The following is a 27701-nucleotide window of genomic DNA, read 5'->3' as shown; positions in this document are numbered from 1 at the left end:
TGCCAAAATTAATAATTCATGCATATAACAAAAATTAGAAATAAAACACTTTCAGTAAAGAGTCAACCCAAAGCAAAGAGTAAGGTTTGTCTATGTGATGCTCATCAGAACATACAGAAAGCTCTCATTTATTTTGTGGATGTGTAAGTTCAATTTGCTAAACCCTGCTGCATTTCTAGTCAAATAAGAAAAATCTGCAACAGAAGAGAATTAAACCATCAAAGCTGAAAAACAAAACGATAATGTATTTTTACAAGAGCTATCATATTAAACTATGTATTCTTGTTGCAATGGCAACCATTGTTGATCATGTCATGATTTTCAGTGCAGCAGACAAAGTGCTGTAACTATGGGGGGGTTACAACAGTTTGTCTGTTCAACTTGGAAACATACCTTTACTCCCAAAATTTAAGGTTGATCATCCATGTGGAAGGAGAATTTTTTTCCATCTGATTAGTTCAAATCTATTGAAGAATTTTGATTGAGCTTGTCCTTGGGTTTTCAAAAAAATATAGGACAAAGCTTGAAGCTGATTGCAGTGTTCAGATAGCAAGTCGCATGTGTCATGTATGTGCGTGGATTGGTATATATTAGCACGTACGTACAACCAAGCGATACACCAAACGTTCACATGCAGTTTGGGTCACTGACTTGATTTGCTGAAATTGACTAATATAACCCCCTTTTGAAACTCTTAACGCTGTAACAGTCGAACATTTCGCTTGGAATTGTCTAGAGAAATTAGCCATCCATTATATATGTACACGTGTTTCGTGTAAATGTTAGGAAGATGGTTTGTGGCAGACTACGGTGTTGCTGTGAGGGCATCGTCTGGGGCTCCCAGCGCAGGTATTTACAGCTTTACATTGGAAATTGCGGATAGACGGACAAACTGATGGATGTGGTCTGTATACGGATTGGAGTGGCAGATTTGTGGATTGAAGTAGCAGGAGACAGAGCAAGATCTACAGTGCTTGGCAATACCAGCAGACATGGGCAGCAGGTAGCTAACGACATCAATGTTGGCTGGTCCACTTTGCATGATACCCGAGCTAACCAACAAGCCCCTAGCAGGATGGTGGCCATCTCAGACAGTGGTGGCATTTCATAGAGGTGAGTGACTAAAGGCAGAGAGTGGTTGCAACTACAACAGGCGGGCGGGCGGGCATGTGGGCTGGCGGTCAAGCTTGCACAATGCAGTGTTAAGAGTCTAAAGAGGTAGAGAGAGAGGGTGTGTTGGCTGACTCCCGGCCCACATCAAATAGAGCGTGGAGGTAGTGTAGTAGTGCCACGCTCAAACTAAACAAAAAACTATCAGCGTTTTTCAGCAAGGGGACGATGGATGGACTGACGGATGTCATATCAGGGAATGCAGCTTTCAAGTGGAGTGACCCAGCATTAGAATCTTAGGTATCTTGATGCAACCATTACAAAAAACATCTCATACATCAGTAACTCTGAAAGCTTTCTTCTGAGTGATGATGGGTATGAATGAAAGTCCACAAGATAAATGACACCCACCCTTCCCTTTCACATCGTTTGTAATAAATTGCATCAGATTCCCATGTTTCAGGTCTAGCAATAAATAATAAGGTAAAGTAAGACTCAACAAGCATAGTATGCAAGGTACTGATAGAGTGTAACTACAGACACAAGACAGCAGAGGACGGACAGATGGACGGACAGAGGGAGGAATAAGCTGACAGACAGGTAACAGACTGACAGACAGACAGACTGTATAAGTGTGAAGTAAGCAGACGGTAGCCCTACCAGCTGAGTCTGGGTCGGGGCGTTCTGCGCAGCGACAGCGTTTGCCCGTTGTTGAGCGGCCTTAATCTGGGCCTGAAGGTGGGCCGGAGGGTGAAAATATCTACACGAATCCCGCGTACACTTCCCCTTTATGAAATCCATACACACCGTTACATGGTTGTCGGATTGGTCGACTGTTACATTGTCAGGAGGGTGAGCAAAGCGACATTCGCTAGGTTGTCGCGTGCATGTACCTCTTTGAAATTCACGACATACCTGAAATGAATGTAGAAAAGCAGAAAAAGGCATATGTTAGTACTTGCAGACGGAGCTTGGGGTGCCCCTTGAGCAACTAAAATAGCTAGCTTTGACATATGTCAGAGAGAGAAAGCAAACCAATTTACAGGAGAGAGGTGAACTAGTTTAGAATGTGCTAAAGTCTAGAAATAGTGGCTAGGGAAGCACTACATAGTTACTGTTGTTGTGATAACACACATGGAACTAGCAGCAGTGACCATGTTAAATCCAGCTTGTGGAAAATAGGGTTACCTGCCCCTGATAAAAGCTTGTTGTAGCAATGTAAATTTAGTGCAGATGTGTGCAGTGACTTGTGAATAGAACTGTACACAAGCTGTCCAAAGCTTTAATTCAGATAGCATATTTAAGTAGCCAAAGTAAAATACCCCAAACCCTTTTCAATAAATATTTTGTCAGTCTTTTAAATGACATTAATGATGTCTCTCTTTCAAGATAGTCTACCTACCATTAGGTTATTACAATAAGTTATCATTACTCGAAGCTATTTAATCTTTTCTTTGTATATGGAACAGTTTAAGATATAAAATGTGTATGATACTGTCTGAGTTAGAGAGCAGGTAGGAATACTCCACATAAGTTAGTGGTATTTATGGCTGGAGCAGACAGTTCTTCCAAGTAGTGGTAAACCTGCTACCTTTGTCTGAAGGTGAGCACACAGAGCTTCACCCAGCCCACTGTACTTCTGTGGAGAAACAGTGTCTGAGGCAAACACATCTGCTGCACTTCCCAGACACAGACAAGAATGTAGTCATGTCAACACTACAGGCAAGAACACTTTCATAAACTTACACAACAGAACATTTTGATTATGTTTTGTTGTAAACTTATTACTTCCCTCCCTATTATGACATTTGGGGAATGCATTAGGTAAACCAAAGTTTACTACTTCATGGTTGGGTCCAGTAGCAAGATGGTGTTGACAGAGCATATACCAGGGTCCTTGCATACCAAGCATCCAGGAGAAGGAAATGAACAAATGTACAGAGAGCTGACCTACATCTAAAAAGAAGCATTTGAGAGATGGAAGCATTTTGCAGCAGAGTGCCTTCCCTTTCCAGAACACTTGAATCTAAGGCATATAAATATAAGGACAAGCTTATACTTTCAAACATGAATGGTGCCATCCCAGCAAGTATCTACAAAGTGAGTTCCCATGTACCTAGGTACATCATCCAAGCACACGGGAGGGAGGGCAGGAGGAGCTAGGGGGGACCTACCTCAAGCCTATCGGGGCGGGCTACCTTCTGCTGGCTGCTAGCTTGTATAGGTGTGGGGATGACACCTGGGATCTGCTGTGTGACAACCGTGGCTTCACTACCAGTCCCTGGTACAGCCATTGTTCCAGGCATGGACGCATTTAGGTAGGGATTGAAGGCTGCCACAGCTGATGTTGGTGCAGAACTCATGTATGGTGGGGCCTGAAACATCAACATACACAGGTGCAAACAGTACTGCTCAGAAAAAATGGAATAAATAACAACAGTTTCTATACTTGAATAGATTTAGAGAGTCTTCAGTGTACAAACTGCTAATTCCGTGCTACTGGAAGCTTGAATGCTGCCGCATTGTTGGCCCAGTGGACATATATCAAACAATGCATCATGATCATTGTTGGCCCAGTGGACATATATCAAACAATGCATCATGATCATTGTTGGCCCAGTGGACATATATCAAACAATGCATCATGATCATTGTTGGCCCAGTGGACATATATCAAACAATGCATCATGATCATTGTTGGCCCAGTGGACATATATCAAACAATGCATCATGATCATTGTTGGCCCAGTGGACATATATCAACCAATGCATCATGATCCTCTGTCTTTCATGGACTCAAAAATAGGGTAGCAGAAATAACATGATTAACCGAAAAGGAATATATAACTGGAAAGTTTCCGACATGTCCTTTCAAAACATTTTTGCAACTTCCCATTTCCATGGTAGCTATGAAATACCATTACATATAAACATTAGCTCTCTCTATATAGTGTAACTACCGCAGCAGCAGAGCCCAGCAACATACTAGAAGCAACTCTGGAAGAGAGACAAGTTTCATCATGTGGCATGTGGGCCCTGTTCAACAATTAGCACATCATAGCTTCATTCATCTAGTCATTATTGCAACAAAAGCAATCAAATTCATTATCTAAAGAAACCAAGCATCTATCTGGTCAAAGCAAATGCTAAGCAAGCTTTAAGATTATGAAAAGCATAGGGAGAGATGGAAGATCTTGTGTGTAGCATGTAATCTTAGTACAGTTTGATTGGTAGACATCACTGGCAAAGATCTAGTAATGGGTGTGGGGAAAGTTGGAACATGTACAGATGGGCAGACACACACAAGATCTTCCCCCTTCAGTGACTGCATGCAGATGGCAGTACTATGAAGGGTGCGTGAATAATGTAAGAATATTACCACTGACCATAAGGGGGTAATGTCCGGTGGGCAGAACTGTGGAATACGCCACGGCTTTGTTCCCGGCCTCAAACATTGAAATAAAAAGAAAAATATTCATGCAGACTAATTAGTATTGGTGTGCAAAATGTTAGAGTCCAATGCAGCTGTAACTGTGGGTCAAGACACTTGCCATCTCCAGGACAATCAGCGAGACTAGCTAAACACTGACTATCTCACAGACAAACAGCATGATGAGCTTGACATTTGCAAGCTTCCATAGCCAGCAAAACAAGCCTGACACTGATTATCTCTAGTATAGCCTTCACGTCTAGCCTAACACTGATTATCTCTGGTATAACCTTCACGTCTAGCCTAACACTGATTATCTCTGGTATAACCTTCACATCTAGCCTAACACTGATTATCTCTGGTATAGCCTAACACTGACTATCTCTGGTATAACCTTCACGTCTAGCCTAACACTGATAATCTCTGGTATAGGATTCACGTCTAGCCTAACACTGATTATCTGTGGTATAGCCCAACACTGACTATCTCTGGTATAGGCTTCATGTCTAGCCTAACACTGACTATCTCTGGTATAGCCTAACACTGATTATCTCTGGTATAACCTTCACGTCTAGCCTAACACTGACTATCTCTGGTCTAGCCTAACACTGACTATCTCTGGTATAACCTTCACGTCTAGCCTAACACTGATAATCTCTGGTATAACCTTCACGTCTAGCCTAACACTGATTATCTCTGGTATAGCCTAACACTGATTATCTCTGGTCTAGCCTAACACTGACTATCTCTGGTATAGCCTAACACTGATTATCTCTGGTCTAGCCTAACACTGATTATCTGGTCTAGCCTAACACTGACTATCTATGTGATAAGTTTAGCCTAACACTGACTATCTCTGGTCTAGCCTAACACTGATTATCCCTGGTATAGCCTAACACTGACTATCTCTGGTATAGCCTAACACTGATTATCTCTGGTCTAGCCTAACACTGATTATCTCTGGTATAACCTTCACGTCTAGCCTAACACTGACTATCTCTGGTCTAGCCTAACACTGATGATCTCTGGTATAGGCTTCATGTCTAGCCTAACACTGATTATCTCTGGTATAGGCTTCCGTCTAGCCTAACACTGACTATCTCTGGTATAGGCTTCATGTCTAGCCTAACACTGACTATCTCTGGTCTAGCCTAACACTGACTATCTCTGGTATAGGCTTCACGTCTAGCCTAACACTGACTATCTCTGGTATAGGCTTCACATCTAGCCTAACACTGACTATCTCTGGTATAGGATTCACGTCTAGCCTAACACTGATTATCTCTGGTCTAGCCTAACACTGACTATCTCTGGTATAGGATTCACGTCTAGCCTAACACTGACTATCTATGGTATAGGCTTCATGTCTAGCCTAAAACTGACTACCTCTGGTATAGGCTTCACGTCTAGCCTAACACTGACTATCTATGGTATAGCCTTCACGTCTAGCCTAACACTGATTATTTCTTGTATAGATCTTCATGTCTTGCCTAACACTGACTATCTCTGTGTCTGGTACAGCCTTTTGGATAGCCTGGCACTGAACATGTTGAGGATGGGCAGTTCTATCCTAACACTGACTACCTCTTGTACAGCTTGTAAAACTAGGCTGACACTGACTATTTCTAGGATGGGCTGTTAATCCACCCTGGCACTGACTATTTCTAGGATGGGCTGTTAATCCACCCTGGCACTGCCTAATTTTTAGGATGGGCTGTTAATCCACCCTGGCACTGCCTATTTCTAGGATGGGCTGTTAATCTACACTGGCACTGACTATTTCTAGGATGGGATGTTAATCCAGCCTAGGAGACTGAATTTTTAGGATGGGCTGTTTCCACCCTGGCACTGCCTATTTCTAGGATGGGCTGTTAATCTACACTGGCATGACTACTCCAGACTGAGACTGATTTATTATGTTATAAATCAGGGATATGTAATTTCGAGTAATAAACTCAAACAATGAAAAATGGGATATTTTTTCATACACCGATAGAACAGGAAAGGCCAGATCAAAATTAAGAAAAAATTCTTTCATTACCTTTGAGCATAAACCTTTTTTTCAGTATCTAAGAGTTAATATCGAATACCCAGCCTCCCTTCCCAGATGTATAGTACAGCCTATATTCACATTGCAAGAGACAAAGCAAAGTGTCAAGTCCCATCAAGTGGAAGGTGTTGGAAGGAAGGATCATTCTGTGTTTACATTTTGCATTAGTAAGGGCAAGGCCAGAAGATTGTGGGTGAAAGTCTGGAGTGAATCTTGTTATATATGCTGACATCGGACATGAAAAAAACCAAACAGTCATAACACAACAACAACAAACAAACAAACAGTGGCAACAATGAAGTGCATCATGCTATTTTCTCTACTTTCTAGTATTAATACATCATAGTTTCTAGCACCACATTGTATAAAAATATGACTTGCTGGCAAACAATTTACTGTTTTTGATATTTTGTAAGTGGTCAGTTTCAAGTATGTCTACAGTGTTATCACTATTTCAGATGATTGCTTTATGCACAACTGTGCTTGGTCTCACTCTGTAATACTATGTGGACAAAAGAAGAATTCTGTTGCTGTTTCATAAGCATTCCAAATATTCATGAGTAAATCACAAAATGCACAATTTTATAGATAACAACTTCAGGTTTATTGCATTTAGTGATGTTTCAATGTACATTCTTGCTCCAGCTTCATAACAATATTAGAATCTCCACTGAAATATCCCTAAATGCAAAAACCCAGATTACAATATACATAATGTTGACTGTTTTCTAAGTGTGAAATTATCCATTCCTTGATTTTACTCACATATCAATATCTAAATTGATGTATTCCCTAATCTTCCTTAACCTGTTATATATGTACAGGACTAGCCATGCATGATTTCTTCCATTAACCGTGTCAGTAATGTGTTTACAGTACTGCATCAGTATAATAGAAATGTGTTGTACTTGACGAGGAGAGATCAGCACGATCAGCTGTTATCACCAAGTGTTACTACAGTGTTAAATGACACACAAAGACAATAACAGAGCTATAACGCACACTCATAAATCTAAAATCGTTATGTCCAAGATAGATCTACTATGTAGTCATATAGTGACATTTGCATTAAAAGGCTTTGCAACAATGCAAGCACTCAAAAGGGCTTGTGGTGTCATTGCTGGTTGAAACATAAAAAGCCAAATACCATGCAGAAATATCAATAATAAAGCAAATTCAGTCAAAAGCTAAGGACTCTGGAAGATCTATGTATAACAGTGTCAGCATGCAAGGTTCTAAAAACAAAGAACACACCCAAACCCTTAAACTTGACAGATGTTTTGTCTGTGTAAATGTCTTAGACTTTCGGCTGGCCATGGCAACTTGTGCTGCACTTAAGCTAGAGTCTAATTTTCCAAATTCATGGATAAAAAAAATATTATTTGGAGACTTGTCATTAGAGTCAGTCCGGAACTCATAAACACAACTGATCATGTTTTTCATATACAAAATGTTAACAGAAGATTATTCAGAATTCAGTAGTTTTTCACTTGGTCTCCAAGTTGCAGAATTTGATCAAGTCTCAAGTCTCAGTCACTCCTAAGGTTCACCAGTTCAACCCATCAACCAACAGTTGTCTTGACCAAACCTACAGTCCAGTATTGCAATGATCCAGACCAACCCATCAGACCCATCCTACACTGATCCATACTATCAGTTCCATCCTACACTGATCCATACTATCAGTTCCATCCTACACTGATCCATACTATCAGTTCCATCCTTCACTGATCCATACTATCAGTTCCATCCTACACTGATCCATACTATCAGTTCCATCCTACACTGATCCATACTATCAGTTCCATCCTACACTGATCCATACTATCAGTTCCATCCTACACTGATCCATACTATCAGTTCCATCCTACACTGATCCATACTATCAGTTCCATCCTACACTGATCCATACTATCAGTTCCATCCTACACTGATCCATACTATCTCCATCAGTACTATCAGTTCCATCCTACACTGATCCATACTATCAGTTCCACACTGATCCATACTATCAGTTCCATCCTACACTGACATACTGATCCAGTTCCATCCTACACTGATCCATACTATCATCAGTTCCATCCTACACTGATCCACTGATACAGTTCCATACACTGATCCATACTATCAGTTCCATCCCTACACTGATCCATACTATCAGTTCCATCCTACACTGATTCCATACTATCAGTTCCATCCTTCACTGATCCATACTATCAGTTCCATCCTCAGTCCATACTATCATCCATCCTACACTGATCCACTCAGTTCCATCCTACACTGATCCATACTATCAGTTCCATCCTCAGTTCCATCCTACACTGATCCACTATCAGTTCCATCCTACACATACTATCAGTTCCATCACTGATCCATACTATCAGATCCCACTGATCCATACTATCAGTTCCATCACTGACACTGATCCATACTATCAGTTCCATCCTACACTGATCCATACTATCAGTTCCATCCTACACTGATCCATACTATCAGTTCCATCCTACACTGATCCATACTATCAGTTCCATCCTACACTGATCCATACTATCAGTTCCATCCTACACTGATCCATACTCAACCCATCAATCCCATCCTACACTGATCCATACTACCCCATCGGTCCCATCCTACACTGATCCATACTGACCCATCAATCCCATCCTACAGTCCAAGCTTTGAATTTAATCCTAAAGTAGTCAAGGTCAATCCTCAAGTCCCATCCTGCAGTAATCCATGTCAAGCCCAGAGTCTCAGAGTCCTGTCTAATGAAATCCAGGTCAAGCTTCTTGTCCTGTCTTGTAGTCAGTAATCCAGGTCAAGCTTCTAGTCCTGTCCTATAGTCAGTAATCCAGGTCAAGCTTCTAGTCCTGTCCTATAGTCAGTAATCCAGGTCAAGCATCTAGTCCTATCCTATAGTCAGTAATCCAGGTCAAGCTTCTAGTCCTATCCTATAGTTCAGTAATCCAGGTCAAGCTTCTAGTCCTATCCTATAGTCAGTAATCCAGGTCAAGCTTCTAGTCCTATCCTATAGTCAGTAATCCAGGTCAAGCTTCTAGTCCTATCCTATAGTCAGTAATCCAGGTCAAGCTTCTAGTCCTATCCTATAGTCAATAATCCAGGTCAAGCTTCTAGTCCTGTCCTATAGTCCAGCAATCCAGGTCAAGCCTGGAGGCCAATCCTGCAGTTATCCAGCTGAACCCCAGATTTCACTCCTACATTACTCTCTGTTCAGACAATGTCAAGTGAAAGGTACAAGCAAAGTCTGTCAAAAAGCAGATGTGACAAGTAAACAAGAGCCCCACTCACCATTGGAATCACATTGGGCACATATGGCTGGATGGCAGCTTGAGCAGCCTGGAGTTGCAGGTTTCTCAATATCAAGTTGTTCCGACCATTTTGGAGGAGCTGCTCTCTCAAATGCTGGGGTGGGTGCAGGTACTTGCAGGGAGGATCCTTCCTCTGACATTTACCCTGGAAGGAAAGCATGGGAAATTATCACTCTACAGATCAAGAACTTCACTTGTTCATTCAGTTATTCCCTGCACATATTTCAGGAGGACATCATTACCATGATGATTTTCTGCAAAACATTTGCATTAGTAGAGAGTGAAAAATGTTTTGAAATGTGTGACTTGTGCCAATCTTCTTCCCAAATCTGACAAATGTACTATCTTTATTCTGTGTGATTAGTCCAGACTTGCATATAAAACATATGCACGGGGTCCAAGACAATCATCAGCCGACAGAGTAATAAGTAACTATATTATGATATGTGCAAATGTATATGAATTTCATTTGTTCATATGATGCCAATAAAAACATTCCTTACAACAAAGCTAGCATGTCTAGTGTCTAGACTAAAAGCAAACAGTATACAGTTGCCATGTGCCAATTCTTCACAGCCATGCTGGATGCAAGGCTGCCTTTAGTAATGATGTAATCAGCTGCCACTGGCTCATGCTCAAACTCTCACAATCATAAACCTTTCCAATCTGATTGATAAAGCAGAATAACCCCCACAGAGCAATGAGACTCAAGACGTAAATTCTAAAATGCAATTCTGTCCAGTTTTCTTCTTCACCCTGAAAAGAGGTGAATGTCAAAATAACCTGGTCGGTGGTGTCCTACACATTATGACTGCCAATCTATCAATTTTACACAAGAAGTCACATTAGGTCTGATTCTTCATGAATATTTAACATGCCCCCATCCGTTCAATCAATTCCATGTTCTTTTAGCAGGGCAGCTCAAGTCTTGGGAGTGAGGGGAGAGGAGGAGAGTGATTTCATCTGTAGTGGGGTGGGGTATATGGAGGGTAGGGGGTTGGGGGTAGGGCTGAGGTGGGGGAGTGTGTGTGTACCTGCACGTTCCCCTTAATCAGTGCTCAAAATGATGCGATGCTTGCAAAAATCATGAAGCCAGATTAAAATAAAATACCCTAACAAAAGCAAGGAATTAGAAAAAAACGGTCTGACTAAATTTGGCAAATAAGATTTCCTGATTGTTCACACGATTATCATCTGGCCTGTCGCCTTCTAGTGCTGGGTACATAAGCTCAACTGCTGAAGCTCAATCTAAACAGTCGCTGGAGTCCAAATCAATTTGTCATTGCTATTTCTGCCTACAACTTGGATATCATCAACATCACTGGTTCTACTGAGGATAATTTTTGTGTGTTTATTTCATTCAGCATTAAAATCAAATAGAGTCTATTCACTGCAATTCCAGGCTGCACAATAACACAATCTCACTGAAACTGTATTAGAATTGAAATAAATCATATCTGTCAATAAGTATTATTGACCTAGGACTTTGAGGAACTCATCAACATATATGTGTGTATTCTTATGTTTTATTTACTCCTTTCTAGCCATCGAAGTGCAGGCACTGCTTTTCAGTTTATTGTCAAAATAAAACTTGGAAGATAGCCTTATCAGCTGAGATATTCCATGAAGTCATATAATATACAGTTAATAGCTGACATTCCATAACAGGAGCACTGTCAGTATTGAGAGAAAGTGTTAGAAGATCAACTGACATCATATTTATCTTATCTGCTGAACTTAATTTGTACATGATATTTCTTTCAATTGCTTATTGAACATGTGATCCTGTATTTGTAACATGGAAATGGGAAATAAAAGACTTACCGGTAAATGAATTTTTTTTTATCTTAGCTCTTCAGTTTGTAGTTTTTACTTGAACTTCCATTACCACTTCTGTGACAAGTAGCTGACTAGAATGGCTATACTGAACAGGACTCGTGTGAAGTCAGTACACATATATTTCCACCAACCATGACTTTTACTTGAGAAACTAATATAATTTATGTAAAAGTTTCATTTATAAAAATAATGTCTTTTAAGTTATAAAATTTCTTACTTCATATTCTGCCATATGTTCAGAAACTTATTGATTTTATCAGAGGCTTCAAATCACAACAGTCTGGTCTGACATCACCATGGAAACAGTGTTTTCATCTCCATTGTCTATGACATTCTACCATCTCCATTGTGCTATGACATTCTACCATCTCCATTGTCTATGACATTCTACCATCTCCATTGTGCTATGACATTCTACCATCTCCATTGTGCTATGACATTCTACCATCTCCAAGGCAAACAATGTTAGGTTCTACACATTGATATGGTGACACAACCAATATTCTTCAGTTTTAGGAAGCAAATTATTTGACATCAGAAAGCCCCAAATTTCAGACTCTCCTTTCCTCCTTTGTAGTGAAGAAAAGGGGGCCAGCGTTTATTGGTGACAATGTACTGCTACACATGCCGACATGACATTTCACAACCAAAATATCTTAACTGTTTGGAACTGCCAACCAACCATGATTGTAAAAGCAAAAGCTGAAACTTTCCAGTGAATAGCTAGGATACTTGTTGACTTAAAAATGCTGAATGGAATTTGTACTGAATGTGCAAAATAAGGTTTTAAATGTTAACCTTTTAACATGGTAACATCAACAAATTGCCTAGTTCTACATTGGAAACATAATGTCTTTCCATCCGACTATGACAAACCTAACTAGAAGCTCTTGGATTTGATGCCAGCCAAGGCTTATGGTTTAAGTTGAATATAAGAAAAGCTGATAACAACCATTGAAACAAAACGCTCATGGTCTGCTTTCATTGTAGTTGCTAGCAACAAAGATTTCACTATCATATTAACTTGGCCTTTGCAGTGGCAAACTGTATTTCAGTTTAGGGTTATGATCCTCTAGATTTGACGCCTCTAATTGTAACATTTGAAAACCTCACATCATGCATTAGTTCTAAATTCAAACTGAGCAATATGAAATCTATACATAACTATTAATTGAAAAAGGTATGCATATCAAAGTTCACTGTACCATTTTCCTATCAGCTGTCATGACACATTAAGGAAGATGGATGAAAACGGATTGTGACCTGACAGACTATTATCTGTTTCTGAACTCAGATGAGCCACAGCAAACAAACCCAGCCTCTGGCCATATCATCAGCATACAGCTACTGGACACAGTCATGTAATCTGCTTGTCAACAAATGACATGTCACTGGCAACCACTCATCAAAGTACACACACGCCATTAGGTCCGGGGACATTTAGTGGATGGAATATTAGCTACAGGTTTGTTGCTTTACAATTCATGGCAGCTGCAACCTTTCAAAGATAACACAGCAAACTTCCACATAGTGACATAACTGTGTAAGTGGAGGGCCGAACTACCTGAACAGGAGTCAACACCAACACCAATATTAGAAGCTGTCTCAAACACAGAAGGATGTAACCTGGGCATATCACATACTTACTGCATATCAAAGTTCATAATGATAATGATTAGTAATGAGTATTGGGAAAAAAATGTAATTTGCATATGCTAAGTTCATATGGCATGAGCCATGTTTAGTAATGAATTCATTTTGAGTCACCATAGAGTTTAAAAATGTAAGTTTAGAGAACCATAGAGTCTAGAGCACCTGCTAGATTACCATTTTAGAGTCACACCATATGTTTAGCTATAGAGAGCCATGTTTAAGAGCTTAGAGTCTAGAGTTTAGAGACACCATAGAGTTTAGAGTCACCATAGAGTTTAGAGACACCATAGAGTTTAGAGACACCATAGAGTTTAGAGTCACCATAGAGTTTAGAGTCACCATAGAGTTTAGAGTCACCATAGAGTTTAGAGTCACCATAGAGAGTTAGAGTCACCATAGAGTTTAGAGACACCATAGAGTTTAGAGTCACCATAGAGTTTAGAGTCACCATAGAGTTTAGAGTCACCATAGAGTTTAGAGTCACCATAGTGTTTAGAGTCACCATAGAGTTTAGAGTCACCATAGAGTTTAGAGACCATAGAGTTAGAGTAGAGTAGAGTCACCATAGAGTTTAGATAGAGTTTAGAGTCACCATAGAGTTTAGAGTTACCATAGAGTTTAGAGTCACCATAGAGTTTAGAGTTAGAGTCACCAGAGTTAGAGTCACCATAGAGTTAGAGTCACCATAGAGTTAGAGTCACCATAGAGTTTAGAGTCACCATAGAGTTTAGAGTCACCATAGAGTTTAGAGTCACCATAGAGTTTAGAGTCACCATAGAGTTTAGAGTCACCATAGAGTTTAGAGTCACCATAGAGTAGAGTCACCACCATAGAGTTTAGAGAGTTACCATAGAGTTTAGAGTCACCATAGAGCTTTAGACACCATAGAGTTAGTTTAGAGACACCATAGAGTTTAGAGTCACCAGTTTAGAGCACCATAGATCACCAGAGTTTAGAGTCACATAGAGTTTAGAGACACCATAGAGTTTAGAGTCACCATAGAGTTTAGAGTCACCATAGTGTTTAGAGTCACCATAGAGTTTAGAGTCACCATAGAGTTTAGAGTCCATAGAGCTCACCATAGTGTTTAGGAGTCACCAGTGTTTAGAGTTAGAGAGTCACCATAGACCATAGAGTCAGTTTAGAGTCACCATAGAGTTTAGAGAGACACCATAGAGTTTAGAGTCACCATAGAGTTTAGAGTCACCATAGAGTTTTAGAGACACCATAGAGTTTAGAGTTTAGAGAGACACCATAGAGTAGAGTTTAGAGACACCATAGAGAGAGACACCATAGAGTTTAGAGACACCATAGAGTTAGAGTCACCATAGAGTGTTTAGAGTTTAGAGTCACCATAGAGAGAGACACCATAGTTTAGAGTCACCATAGAGTTTAGAGTCACCACCATAGAGTTTAGAGTCACCATAGAGTTTAGAGTCACCATAGAGTTTAGAGTCACCATAGAGTTTAGAGAGACACCATGAGAGTTTAGAGACACCATAGAGTTTCACCATAGAGTTTAGAGTCACCATAGAGTTTAGAGTCACCATAGAGTTTAGAGACACCATAGAGTTTAGAGACACCATAGAGTTTAGAGTCACCATAGAGTTTAGAGTCACCATAGAGTTTAGAGTCACCATAGAGTTTAGAGTCACCATAGAGTTTAGAGTCACCATAGAGTTTAGAGTCACCATAGAGACACCATAGAGTGTTTTTAGTTTAGAGTCACCATAGTGTTTAGAGTCACCATAGTGTTTAGAGTCACCATAGAGTTTAGAGTCACCATAGAGTTTAGAGTCACCATAGAGTTTAGAGTCACCATAGAGTTTAGAGTCACCATAGAGTTTAGAGTCACCATAGAGTTTAGAGTCACCATAGAGTCACCATAGAGTTTAGAGTCACCATAGAGTTTAGAGTCACCATAGTGTTTAGAGTCATCATAGAGTTTAGAGTCACCATAACAGTGATCAGCCATCCCAGTGTCATGTACAGAGGCCATGTGGTTTCTAAATTGTTGAAAATCTAGATGCTTACTGAAAATCACAAGGGGCTAGAAAAATCCATGAAACTTTAGACTGCAGGATTAACACTTTTACAGCACATCTGAATGTAATGACAAAACAGTGCTTCAAGAGAGACCCATTAAGTAAGCCCTCTTACTGCCAAGAGTGATCCTGTCTAACAACACTATTTATAGAAAGTGTTGTTTGCTTTCATAGGAAAAAATGCTTCATTTGAATGAGTCACATCCGGCCCCAATACAACCAAAAAGAATACCTTTTCATTTTACAGCAAATACAAGCCTATACACACCTCAGTAAACCAGCAACACAGTAATGCACAAGGCGGCTCACCTTTTGCAATGACGCATTGCTTGTCGTTAGGAAAATCCTTGCACACGTTCCTCTGTAATCAAATGCTTTCAGACTTGTCCTATCTAAACCAGTACAAAGTTTGATTGTATAAGGAGATGCCATGTAACGATGATTCTCACGATGCACTAGTTTTCAAATCAATTAGTATTTTCGCAAATACAATTTTTCCTGCTGCTCCCTAAAATGTCAACAGAAAATATTTTGGCATTCTGACATACTCAAAGTTACAAAAGCTATATGAACAACATAGACATTTGCTAAGACAAAGTATTTCATACCATTATTGTCATCATGATGATTTTGTAATTAAAATATGATTATTAATCTGTCTATCCTGTTTTCAGGTATCTGTGTGTTCTGGCTACAAATGTCTAACTATTCACTTATTGCAAAAAGCTTTGAATTCATTTTAATACATCTGTCGATGTGTGGAAGGCTAGCAGAATGTTGGCCTGATAAAGCACTTCGGTGATCATCAATAACTTGTTGCCTAGCTGACCACTGGCCATTACAGAGTAGTCTCCCTTAGACCTCCAGAACAGTCTAGGCATGGACATGAAAGCTTTCATATTGTTCAGTGCTGAAATATGTGTAAGGCACCCAGAACAATTGTGACATTCATGCATACGAGAACATTCTCAACGGACATTACCTGTACTGAATCTGCTGTAGTATTCTTTAGAAAGAGGGTATAACTGATTCTGACTGTCCCAGTAACAGACTGTTTCAGGTGTCCCCAACTGTCCCAGCACCAGACTGTTTCAGGTGTCCCCAACTGTCCCAGCATCAGACTGTTTCATGTGTCCCCAACTTTCCCAGCAACAGACTGTTATATTATACTTTACATCTTAAGATTGGCACATCCAGATGTTAATATGTAACTGATTTCGAGAAGTAGCAGTGAGATGTTTGCCATAATCTGATGCAGGTCAGTGAATTCTTCACTCTGCAGATCAGACTAACTTACATGTTTGATACAATGGAGAGTAATTAGATCTCCACAAAGTGACAGCTGAAAACCATCAAAAAACATTCTACCTGAAAAGTACTAGACTGAGCTTCAGAAAATATCACTTAAAAGTGGAATGGTTGTAGAAAGAGCAAGCCTATCAGGTGTTCTATCTGGGGTAGTGCCAGCTAAGTAGCAGGGTCAAGTATCACCAGGGTTCCCTTGGCTAACTGCTGTACACATCATAGCAGTCCCTGTTATCTCAACTGGGATGCTTTATCAGCCTGTGAACAGCTTCCTGATTGTGGGTCACCACCCATTACCCCGGGGTCATCTCCAAACAACTGCTCAACTAACCTACACACATACACTATATCTAGCTCATGACATTTACACAATCTCTGCATACGATGAGGACCAATATATGAGGTACCATCACTCTACAACATATGTCATCTACTGGTTTCAACAGTACAGCACACTAGTGGGAGTTTAATAGCAGTAATCTCCACACCATTTCCACAGTTGGAGAAAACTCCCACAGAGATTAGGTAATCAGTTTGGTCCAGATCATTAAGCTAGCACAAGTAACATGAGACATGATCAATTAGGCTAGAATTACCCTCTTGATCATCACTGACAACACTTATCCATTTCGTTTTTCTCTACACATACTTTCTCATGAAATACAAGTTTCTATTACAAGAACTGCTTTACATCCTGAAGCTGAGACTTGTGCTGCATAACACCCATGTTAATATCACCACAAATCAGAGTCAGAAAAATACTCCCAAGATATGATCTCCTCAGGTTTGCACAAATCATAAGCATATGTGTATTTAGAACATAGTGTAAAGTAAGTGGTCAGCTTCTGCCACAACTGGAAAAGAAGGACATGGGCTGCAGACCAAGGCTTACATCAAGAAAGGTCAGGACTGAGAGCACTTCCTTTTGCATCATATTGTTGCAACAGTTATAGAGTGTTTTGAAAAACTAAGATTCATATACGTTGCTTAATTTTACCTCTTTCATCACTGTTATTGAGAATTTGAAAAAGATCTGCTTCAGAAAGACTGGCTAATGGACTACTGGCAGCAGACAAAGACAATATTGATGGCACGGTTGGTCTCTAGTGAACATGTGATGAGTTCATAATATGACCAAATCTTTTAGGTGAATTTTCTAATGTTTAGGTGAGTATTGAGATTGTTTAGGCAGGTAACCAGCACAAACCAGTGGAAGATCCTTAATATAGATTAAACAGCAGACTAACAATAATCACAGCACAAATATCTCCAGGTGAGACATACAGTCAATATAGGAACAGATCCAGGTGATACAGACTGTCTGTAGGTACATGTCCAGGTGATACAGACACTCTGTAGGGATATGTCCAGGTGATACAGACTGTCTGTAGGTACATGTCCAGGTGATACACACACTCTGTAAGTATATGTCCAGGTGATACAGACGCTCTGTAAATATATGTCCAGGTGATACAGACAGTCTGTAGGTACATGTCCAGGTGATACAGACGCTCTGTAAGTATATTTCCAGGTGATACAGACACTCTGTAAGTATATGTCCAGGTGATACACACACTCTGTAAGTATATGTCCAGGTGATACAGACGCTCTGTAAGTATATGTCCAGGTGATACACACACTCTGTAAGTATATGTCCAGGTGATACAGACGCTCTGTAAGTATATGTCCAGGTGATACAGACACTGTAAGTATATGTCCAGGTGATACAGACGCTCTGTAAGTATATGTCCAGGTGATACAGACCCTCTGTAAGTATATGTCCAGGTGATACAGACAGTCTGTAAGTATATGTCCAGGTGATACAGACACTCTGTAAGTATATGTCCAGGTGATACAGACAGTCTGTAGGGATATGTGCAGGTGATACAGACTCTCTGTAAGTATATGTCCAGGTGATACTGACACTCTGTAAGTATATGTCCAGGTGATACAGACACTCTGTAAGTATATGTCCAGGTGATACAGACAGTCTGTAGGTACATGTCCAGTTGATACAGACACTCTGTAGGGATATGTCCAGGTGATACCGACAGTCTGTAGGTATATGTCCAGGTGATACAGACTGTCTGTAGGTACATGTCCAGGTGATACAGACACTCTGTAGGGATATGTCCAGGTGATACAGACACTCTGTAGGTATATGTCCAGGTGATACAGACAGTCTGTAGGTATATGTCCAGGTGATACTGACACTCTGTAAGTATATGTCCAGGTGATACAGACACTCTGTAAGTATATGTCCAGGTGATACAGACAGTCTGTAGGTACATGTCCAGGTGATACAGACTCTCTGTAGGGATATGTCCAGGTGATACAGACAGTCTGTAGGTATATGTCCAGGTGATACAGACAGTCTGTAGGTATATGTCCAGGTGATACTGACACTCTGTAAGTATATGTCCAGGTGATACAGACACTCTGTAAGTATATGTCCAGGTGATACAGACAGTCTGTAGGTACATGTCCAGGTGATACAGACACTCTGTAGGGATATGTCCAGGTGATACAGACTGTCTGTAGGTACATGTCCAGGTGATACAGACAGTCTGTAGGTACATGTCCAGGTGATACAGACTGTCTATAGGTACATGTCCAGGTGATACAGACATTCTGTAAGCATATATCCAGGTGAGACATAGTCAATGTACGTACAGATCCAGGTGATATACTTCCCGACTGTATGCTGGATAATGTATAAGTCTGCTAAATGCACCTGTCATCAACCTTTCAAACATTCATGATTACCATACTTGGCAATCAACTAACATAGGTCCTCCATCCTTTTCATATTTCCTTAATATTTCCTAATTACTTATGACTCACATTTTTTATCTACACCCATCTAACCTAGGAACAAATTATCTACAAACAATGATTTGCCTGTTGGTCATTAACAAATTGTTATTCATTCATGCGTGACTGACAATAAGGACACTGGACAATAGTGAGATACATGTGAGTGAAGCTGTCAATCAATGCAGGCTGACTAATACTTGCTGTGACTGCCGCTAGCCTCAGAAACAGCTGCAGCGTGAACACTCAGTCCTACATCTAGGAGCAAAGGGCTGATCAGCCAGACAAAGGACAATAGAAACTACTGACAGACACAGCTTCCCAGCCGCCTGCCTACTGCAATATTTCCCCTATTTTAGTCACAATTCTTACAATCTGACTACCTGGGAACAAATGTTGCAAACATTCTATGCTTATGACTAATGTAATGATGTGTAGCTTATTTCTGTATTGTGTTCAGACACTAGAAGGGAGTGATTTTAGTCCCTGTAACAACAAGAGACATTGATTTTGTACATGACATGCAGGGGTGTGTGTGTGTGTGTGTGTGTGTGTGTGTGTGTGTGTGTGTGTGTGTGTGTGTGTGTGTGTGTGTGTGTGTGTGTGTGTGTGTCACTTACTTTGTACATAAATCTGTGGGGGTGGGGGGTGGGTATTCACATTGTACATGCTTCTCCATAAAAATCATCATCACTCAACCCCGTAGCCATGAATTATGAATGGTCCCTAAGTATACCCATGACAATCCGGGTTGAAATAGGTCTTCATCAACCCAACCCAAGTCATGCCCATCACCTAGACGTCTCAGGTAGTCATATGGCCAGTAGTAATGACTGGGTCGTGCCTATCACCTAGACGTCTCAGGTAGTCTTATGGCCAGTAGTACTGCCTGAGTCATGCCCATCACCTAGACGTCTCAGGTAGTCATATGGCCAGTAGTACTGCCTGAGTCATGCCCATCACCTAGACGTCTCAGGTAGTCATATGGCCACTAGTATAGCCTGGTCATGCCTATCACCTAGACCTCTCAGGTAGTCATATGGCCAGTAGTACTGCCTGAGTCATGTCTAGTCAAATGGCCGGTAGTAATGACTGGGTCGTGCCTATCACCTAGATGTCTCAGGTAGTCATATGGCCAGTAGTACTGCCTGAGTCATGTCTAGTCAAATGGCCAGTAGTAATGACTGGGTCGTGCCTATCACCTAGACCTCTCAGGTAGTCATATGGCCAGTAGTATAGCCTGGTCGTGCCTATCAACTAGATGTCTCTGAGAGTCAAATGGCCACTAGTATAGCCTGGTCATGCCTATCACCTAGACGTCTCAGGTAGTCATATGGCCAGTAGTATAGCCTGGTCGTGCCTATCAACTAGATGTCTCTGAGAGTCACATGGCCACTAGTATAGCCTGGTCATGCCTATCACCTAGACGTCTCAGGTAGTCATATGGCCAGTAGTATAGCCTGGTCATGCCTACCAACTAGATGTCTCAGATAGTCATATGGCCAGTACTACAATCTGGTCAACTTCTTTACAGAAAGGTTAAAGCGAACCTAATATAGTGTGTGTAAACCCCTGCAGTGAAGACAACATCTCTGTCTGTGTCCATTACTTCAGGCTGTGATTATTCTCAGCAGGGAGACCCATTATCGCCATCTTAAATGACCGCAGTCTCATTCACACAATAGGGTCATGACCCGATTCAGGGCTCACCTCTGGCCCCAAGTGAACCTTTCAGACGCCTATACAATAATCAATAATACAACAGCTTTGAAAGAGTAAGGCAAAAGTCACTCTAATTCAATGTCAGAAATTGCTGTTTAACAAGTGCTTAAGATCACTTTGCATGCATAAAATCCGGCAAATATTTGCACTTACAGGTTTGATACAACTGATTTGGATTATTTCACAAACACAGAATGATATATATTTGTAAAACATGAATAAATGTGTGATTATTTCACAACATGCGCTTTAGCATCAGCAGACAATACATTTTCTCTGCTTCAGCTGATGGGTCTGGAAGGAAAGAACTAATCAAGAACAATGTAAATGACATATGTTTTTCCAGGCTGTGTCAGTTACAAATGGGTGATATCAGTACAAACACCTGGAACTAAATAGAACCAGTAGAAGATTTATCCTTGAACTTATCATTATATGTGTTCATTACTTATTCAATCTGTTGCAGAATCCTAAGCCATATTGAATAAGTCTGTGCTTTTACAACTGAAGCACTCACCCTCTGATTCCACTACTCCCAGGATTCCTTACATACTGAATGTTTTCAGGGGCCACAAAAGCTATTTAGGTACCACCTTAGTGAGCACTTGTAATGTTAGTTTCAATATGCTTGATGACTCCTAGTTTGTAAAACATAGATACCTGGCACACCATACAGGATTTTGAGCATGTCATTCTATCCAACATTGATGGACATTGTTGTTTGTTAGTATTCCTCAGGATGAAAGGTTTCCAGCAGGTCTGGAACACTAATGTGGAAATTGTTAAAATCCCTTCTTAAATAAATACTAGTAGTATCAAACAACCAAACCCAGTATAAAGCTTTGTAAATCTTGAAAGGTGCAGATGAGAAACCAACCATGTGAGGACAATATTGCAATAAGTGACAATACAATATTTCAGCTTCTACAGTATCACAACCAATTAGTTCATGCTAAATTTAGCTGAATGATGTGTTTCACATGTGTGCAGTCGTTTTTTCACTGATTCCAGTTTTCACAAAATGCCAGCCTTTAGTAGCCATTACATATAACAGACCAGATGGCAAAAAAAATCAAAAGTGGGACATGACTCACTCAATGGAACCGATGAACAGTTTGCAACACTATAATCCTATCATCAGGAAATGTATGGTTTCATTTTCCTTATAAATATTTTTTGCCCTTCTATCTTGCCACATCTAACTTCCTTATATGACCTCAAGATATAGTCAATAAGTTGACCTACATACCAAAGTGAAGGAAATAACTGCACAGTGTAATATGCTGGCAACTGGGGGGAAGGTGGTGGGGGATGGTATGATGGTGACCCACAACGTCCATCATCATCACCCACCAGGTCCATCCTCATCACCCACCAGGTCCATCCTCATCACCAACATCACCCACCAGGTCCATCCCCATCACCCACCAGGTCCATCTCATCACCCACCAGGTCCATCCCCATCACCCACCAGGTCCATCCTCATCACCCACCAGGTCCATCCTCATCACCAACATCACCCACCAGGTCCATCGCCATCACCCACCAGGTCCATCATCATCACCCACCAGGTCCATCGCCATTACCCACCAGGTCCATCCCCATCACCCACCAGGTCCATCCCCAACACCCACCAGGTCCATCCCCAACACCCACCAGGTCCATCGCCATTACCCACCAGGTCCATCCTCATCACCCACATCACCCACCAGGTCCATCCCCATCACCCACCAGGTCCATCCTCATCACCCACCAGGTCCATCCCCATCACCCACCAGGTCCATCCCCATCACCCACCAGGTCCATCCTCATCACCCACCAGGTCCATCCCCATCACCCACCAGGTCCATCCTCATCACCCACATCACCCACCAGATCCATCCCCATCACCCACCAGGTCCATACTCATCACCCACCAGGTCCATCTCCATCACCCACCAGGTCCATCCTCATCACCCACCAGGTCCATCTCCATCACCCACCAGGTCCATCTCCATCACCCACCACATCACAAGATCCATCTCCATCACCTACCAGGTCCATCTCCATCACCCACCAGGTCCATCTCCATCACCCACCAGATCCATCTCCATCACCCCCTAGGTCCATCCTCATCACCCACCAGGTCCATCTCCATCATCCACCAGGTCCATCCCCATCACCTACCAGGTCCATCTCCATCACCCACCAGGTCCATCCTCATCACCCACATCACCCACCAGGTCCATCTCCATCTCCAACCAGGTCTATCCCCATCACCCACCAGGTCCATCCTCATCACCCACATCACCCACCAGGTCCATCTCCATCATCCACCAGGTCCATCCCCATCACCTACCAGGTCCATCTCCATCACCCACCAGGTCCATCCTCATAACCCACATCATCCACCAGGTCCATCTCCATCTCCCACCAGGTCCATCCCCATCACCCACCAGGTCCATCCTCATCACCAACATCACCCACCAGGTCCATCTCCATCACCCACCAGGTCCATCCTCATCACCCACCAGGTCCATCCCCATCACCCACCAGGTCAATGCTCATACTGCTGATGCAATGTTAAATGTCAGTTCAATCTTTCTTTACGAAACATATATGTCCACAAAAAGAGTCTACTGCCATAAGTAATGAAGTTTTATGTTTTATGATAATTTTATTCACTGCCCATGGTGTCCTTGATCTTCGTTTCCACAATAAGGTCGAACATTGAGACTTTTCTGGGTTTCGTCTTCTTTTTATTGTTTGGTACAATGTTTCAGGGCTTGTTCTGGCCCGATCATCAGGTAGAACTAAGAACAGTAACTTTTCATTAAGAACTCTTTGGGGAATTTATTCTAGAACTACTGTTTCACCCTGATGCTATCATTTGGTATTTCCTTTGTTCTTAGTGGAATGTGTGTTCATATTCATGTGGCAATTGCTCGTCTGGTCACCCTTACAGCACTCGCAAACAAAGACACTGGAGAAGAAGGGGAAGGGTGAATCCAAAAGGGAAGGGGTTAGGCAGAAGTGAAAGGGGTTAAGCAGAAGGGAAGGGGTTGTGCAGAAGGGGAGAAGGGAAGGGGGTTAGGCAGCAGGGAAGGGGGTTAGGCAGAAGGGAAAGGGGTTAGGCAGAAGGGAAAGGGGTTAAGCAGAAGGGAAGGGGGTTAGGCAGCAGGGAAGGGGTTGTGCAGAAGGGAAGGGGTTGTGCAGCAGGGGAGAAGGGAAGGGGTTAGGCAGCAGGGAAGGGGGGTTAGGCAGAAGGGAAGGGGTTAGGCAGAAGGAGAAAGGTAGACAGTGGAAGGGAAAGTGGGGCTGGCAAAATGGAAAAAAGGGTCGACATATGGGAACAAGGCAGACGGAAGAAGTATACGCTGATGAAAAGAATGCTTACTGTAAATTGTTATGTGTGTGGAAGAAACTAGTAACCATGGGTGATATGAGGAAGTTGGGTCAGGGAAATGATGTGAGATATGGCAAGAGGGATGAAGGCAGAGTGGTGATTACAAGAGGAAGGATGAGGAAGAAAGGGAACAATGCAAAGATATGGGATGGACAGAGATGAGATAGATGCAGTACATCTGGAAGCCTTGACGTAGATGATAACCAGACAGCAGTTTCTCTCCCACACAAAGGTTTTGTTTGCAAAAGAATGCAGAAAATATTCCAGGAATTATATTTCCTGGTTATTGCCAAAACAAATGCTCTCATGTTGACAGTGATGTGATAGTATTCCCATGCACAGTCTCTAACAAATACTGGCTACAGTGCAAGATCTATCATGGATCCCTCTATTCAAAGGGTTCATTATCACAAAATCCAATTTCTGAAAATATTGTGTCTGCATAATAAATTCTTCTTTTTCAATTATAACAGAATAACTGCATTAATTTAACAGCTTGACACCCTGGCTGATGCTACTATAGGCCTGTGTATATAACAGCTTGACACCATGACTTATGTTACTATAGGTGCGTATATATAACAGCTTGACACCATGGCTGATGCTATTGTAGGCCTGTTTTATATAACAGCTTCACACCATGGCTGATGCTACTATAGGTGTGTATATATAACAGCTTGACACCATGGCTGATGCTACTCTTGGCTTGTGTATATAACAGCTTGACACCATGGCTGATGCTACTGTAAGCCTGTATATAGAACAGCTTGACACCATGGCTGATGCTACTGTAGGCCTGTATATATAACAGCTTGACACCATGGCTGATGCTACTGTAGGCCTGTATATATAACAGCTTGACACCATGGCTGATGCTACTGTAGGCCTGTATATATAACAGCTTGACACCATGGCTGATGCTACTATAGGTCTGTATATATAACAGCTTGACACCATGGCTGATGCTACTATAGGTCTGTATATATAACAGCTTGACACCATGGCGGATGCAACTTTAGGCCTGAATATATAACAGCTTGACACCATGGCTGATGCTACTGTAGGACTGTATATATAACAGCTTGACACCATGGCTGATGCTACTGTAGGCCTGTATATATAACAGCTTGACACCATGGCTGATGCTATTGTAGGCCTGTATATATAACAGCTTGACACCATGGCTGATGCTACTGTAGGCCTGTATATATAACAGCTTGACACCATGGCTGATGCTACTGTAGGCCTGTAGATATAACAGCTTGACACCATGGCTGATGCTACTGTAAGCCTGTGTATATAACAGCTTGACACCATGGCTGATGCTACTGTAGGCCTGAATATATAACAGCTTGACACCATGGCTGATGCTACTATAGGTCTGTATATATAACAGCTTGACACCATGGCTGATGCTACTATAGGTCTGTATATATAACAGCTTGACACCATGGTTGATGCTACTATAGGCCTGTATATATAACAGCTTGACACCATGGCTGATGCTACTCTTGGCCTGTGTATATAACAGCTTGACACCATGGCTGATGCTAGTGTAGGCCAGTATATAGAACAGCTTGACACCATGGCTGATGCTACTGTAGGCCTGTATATATAACAGCTTGACACCATGGCTGATGCTACTCTTGGCCTGTGTATATAACAGCTTGACACCATGGCTGATGCTACTGTAGGCCTGTATATAAAACAGCTTGACACCATGGCTGATGCTACTCTTGGCCTGTGCATATAACAGCTTGACACCATGGCTGATGCTACTGTAGGCCTGTATATATAACAGCTTGAAACCATGGCTGATGTTACTGTAGGCCTGTATATATAACAGCTTGACACCATGGCTGATGCTACTATAGGTCTGTGTATATAACAACTTGACACCATTGTTGATGCTACTATAGCCCTGTATATATAACAGCTTGACACCATGGCTGATGCTACTATAGGCCTGTATATATAACAGCTTGACACCATGGCTGATGCTACTCTTGGCCTGTGTATATAATAGCTTGAAACCATGGCTGATGCTACTATAGGCCTGTATATATAACAGCTTGACACCATGGCTGATGCTACTATAGGTCTGTATATATAACAGCTTGACACCATGGCTGATGCAACTATAGGTCTGTAAATATAACAGCTTGACACCATGGCTGATGCTACTATAGGTCTGTATATAGAACAGCTTGACACCATGGCTGATGCTACTATAGGTCTGTATATATAACAGCTTGACACCATGGCAGATGCTACTATAGGTCTGTATATATAACAGCTTGACACCATGGCTGATGCTACTATAGGTGTGTATATATAACAGCTTGACACCATGGCTGATGCTACAATAGGTCTGTATATATAACAGCTTGACACCATGGCTGATGCTACTATAGGTGTGTATATATAACAGCTTGACACCATGGCTGATGCTACTATAGGTGTGTATATATAACAGCTTGACACCATGGCTGATGCTACTCTTGGCTTGTGTATATAACAGCTTGACACCATGGCTGATGCTACTGTAAGCCTGTATACATAACAGCTTGACACCATGGCTGATGCTTCTGTAGGCCTGTATATATAACAGCTTGACACCATGGCTGATGCTACTGTAGGCCTGTAGATATAACAGCTTGACACCATGGCTGATGCTATTGTAGGCCTGTATATATAACAGCTTGACACCATGGCTGATGCTACTATAGGCCTGTATATATAACAGCTTGACACCATGGCTGATGCTACTATAGGTCTGTATATATAACAGCTTGACACCATGGCTGATGCTACTATAGGTGTGTATATATAACAGCTTGACACCATGGCTGATGCTACTCTTGGCTTGTGTATATAACAGCTTGACACCATGGCTGATGCTACTGTAAGCCTGTATACATAACAGCTTGACACCATGGCTGATGCTACTGTAGGCCAGTATATATAACAGCTTGACACCATGGCTGATGCTACCGTAGGCCTGTAGATATAACAGCTT

At 41.5% G+C, this 27701-nt stretch overlaps 1 protein-coding gene across 13 annotated transcripts in view; it reads right to left on the bottom strand.

Annotated features, from left to right (window-relative positions):
- The window catches only part of LOC124291538 (muscleblind-like protein 2a), a 238834-nt gene that overhangs the window by 11326 nt on the left and 199807 nt on the right, over positions 1 to 27701 (bottom strand). For 12 of the 13 annotated variants that reach the window (XM_046728544.1, XM_046728545.1, XM_046728546.1 and 9 more), the window contains 4 exons: positions 9900 to 10064; positions 4497 to 4556; positions 3285 to 3485; positions 1771 to 2025 (listed from right to left, as the gene is read on the bottom strand). In XM_046728544.1, coding sequence (XP_046584500.1) covers positions 1771 to 2025; positions 3285 to 3485; positions 4497 to 4556; positions 9900 to 10064 — 681 coding nt within the window. The remainder of the gene's footprint in view (positions 1 to 1770; positions 2026 to 3284; positions 3486 to 4496; positions 4557 to 9899; positions 10065 to 27701) is intronic. The other variant, XM_046728552.1, reaches the window with a different exon arrangement.

This window comes from Haliotis rubra, unplaced genomic scaffold (assembly GCF_003918875.1).
Source record: "Haliotis rubra isolate DU_JTF1 unplaced genomic scaffold, ASM391887v1 Scf495, whole genome shotgun sequence".
NCBI lineage: Eukaryota > Metazoa > Mollusca > Gastropoda > Lepetellida > Haliotidae > Haliotis > Haliotis rubra.
Note: the sequence above shows the minus strand (reverse complement) of the source record. Positions and strands in the feature narration are given on the sequence as shown.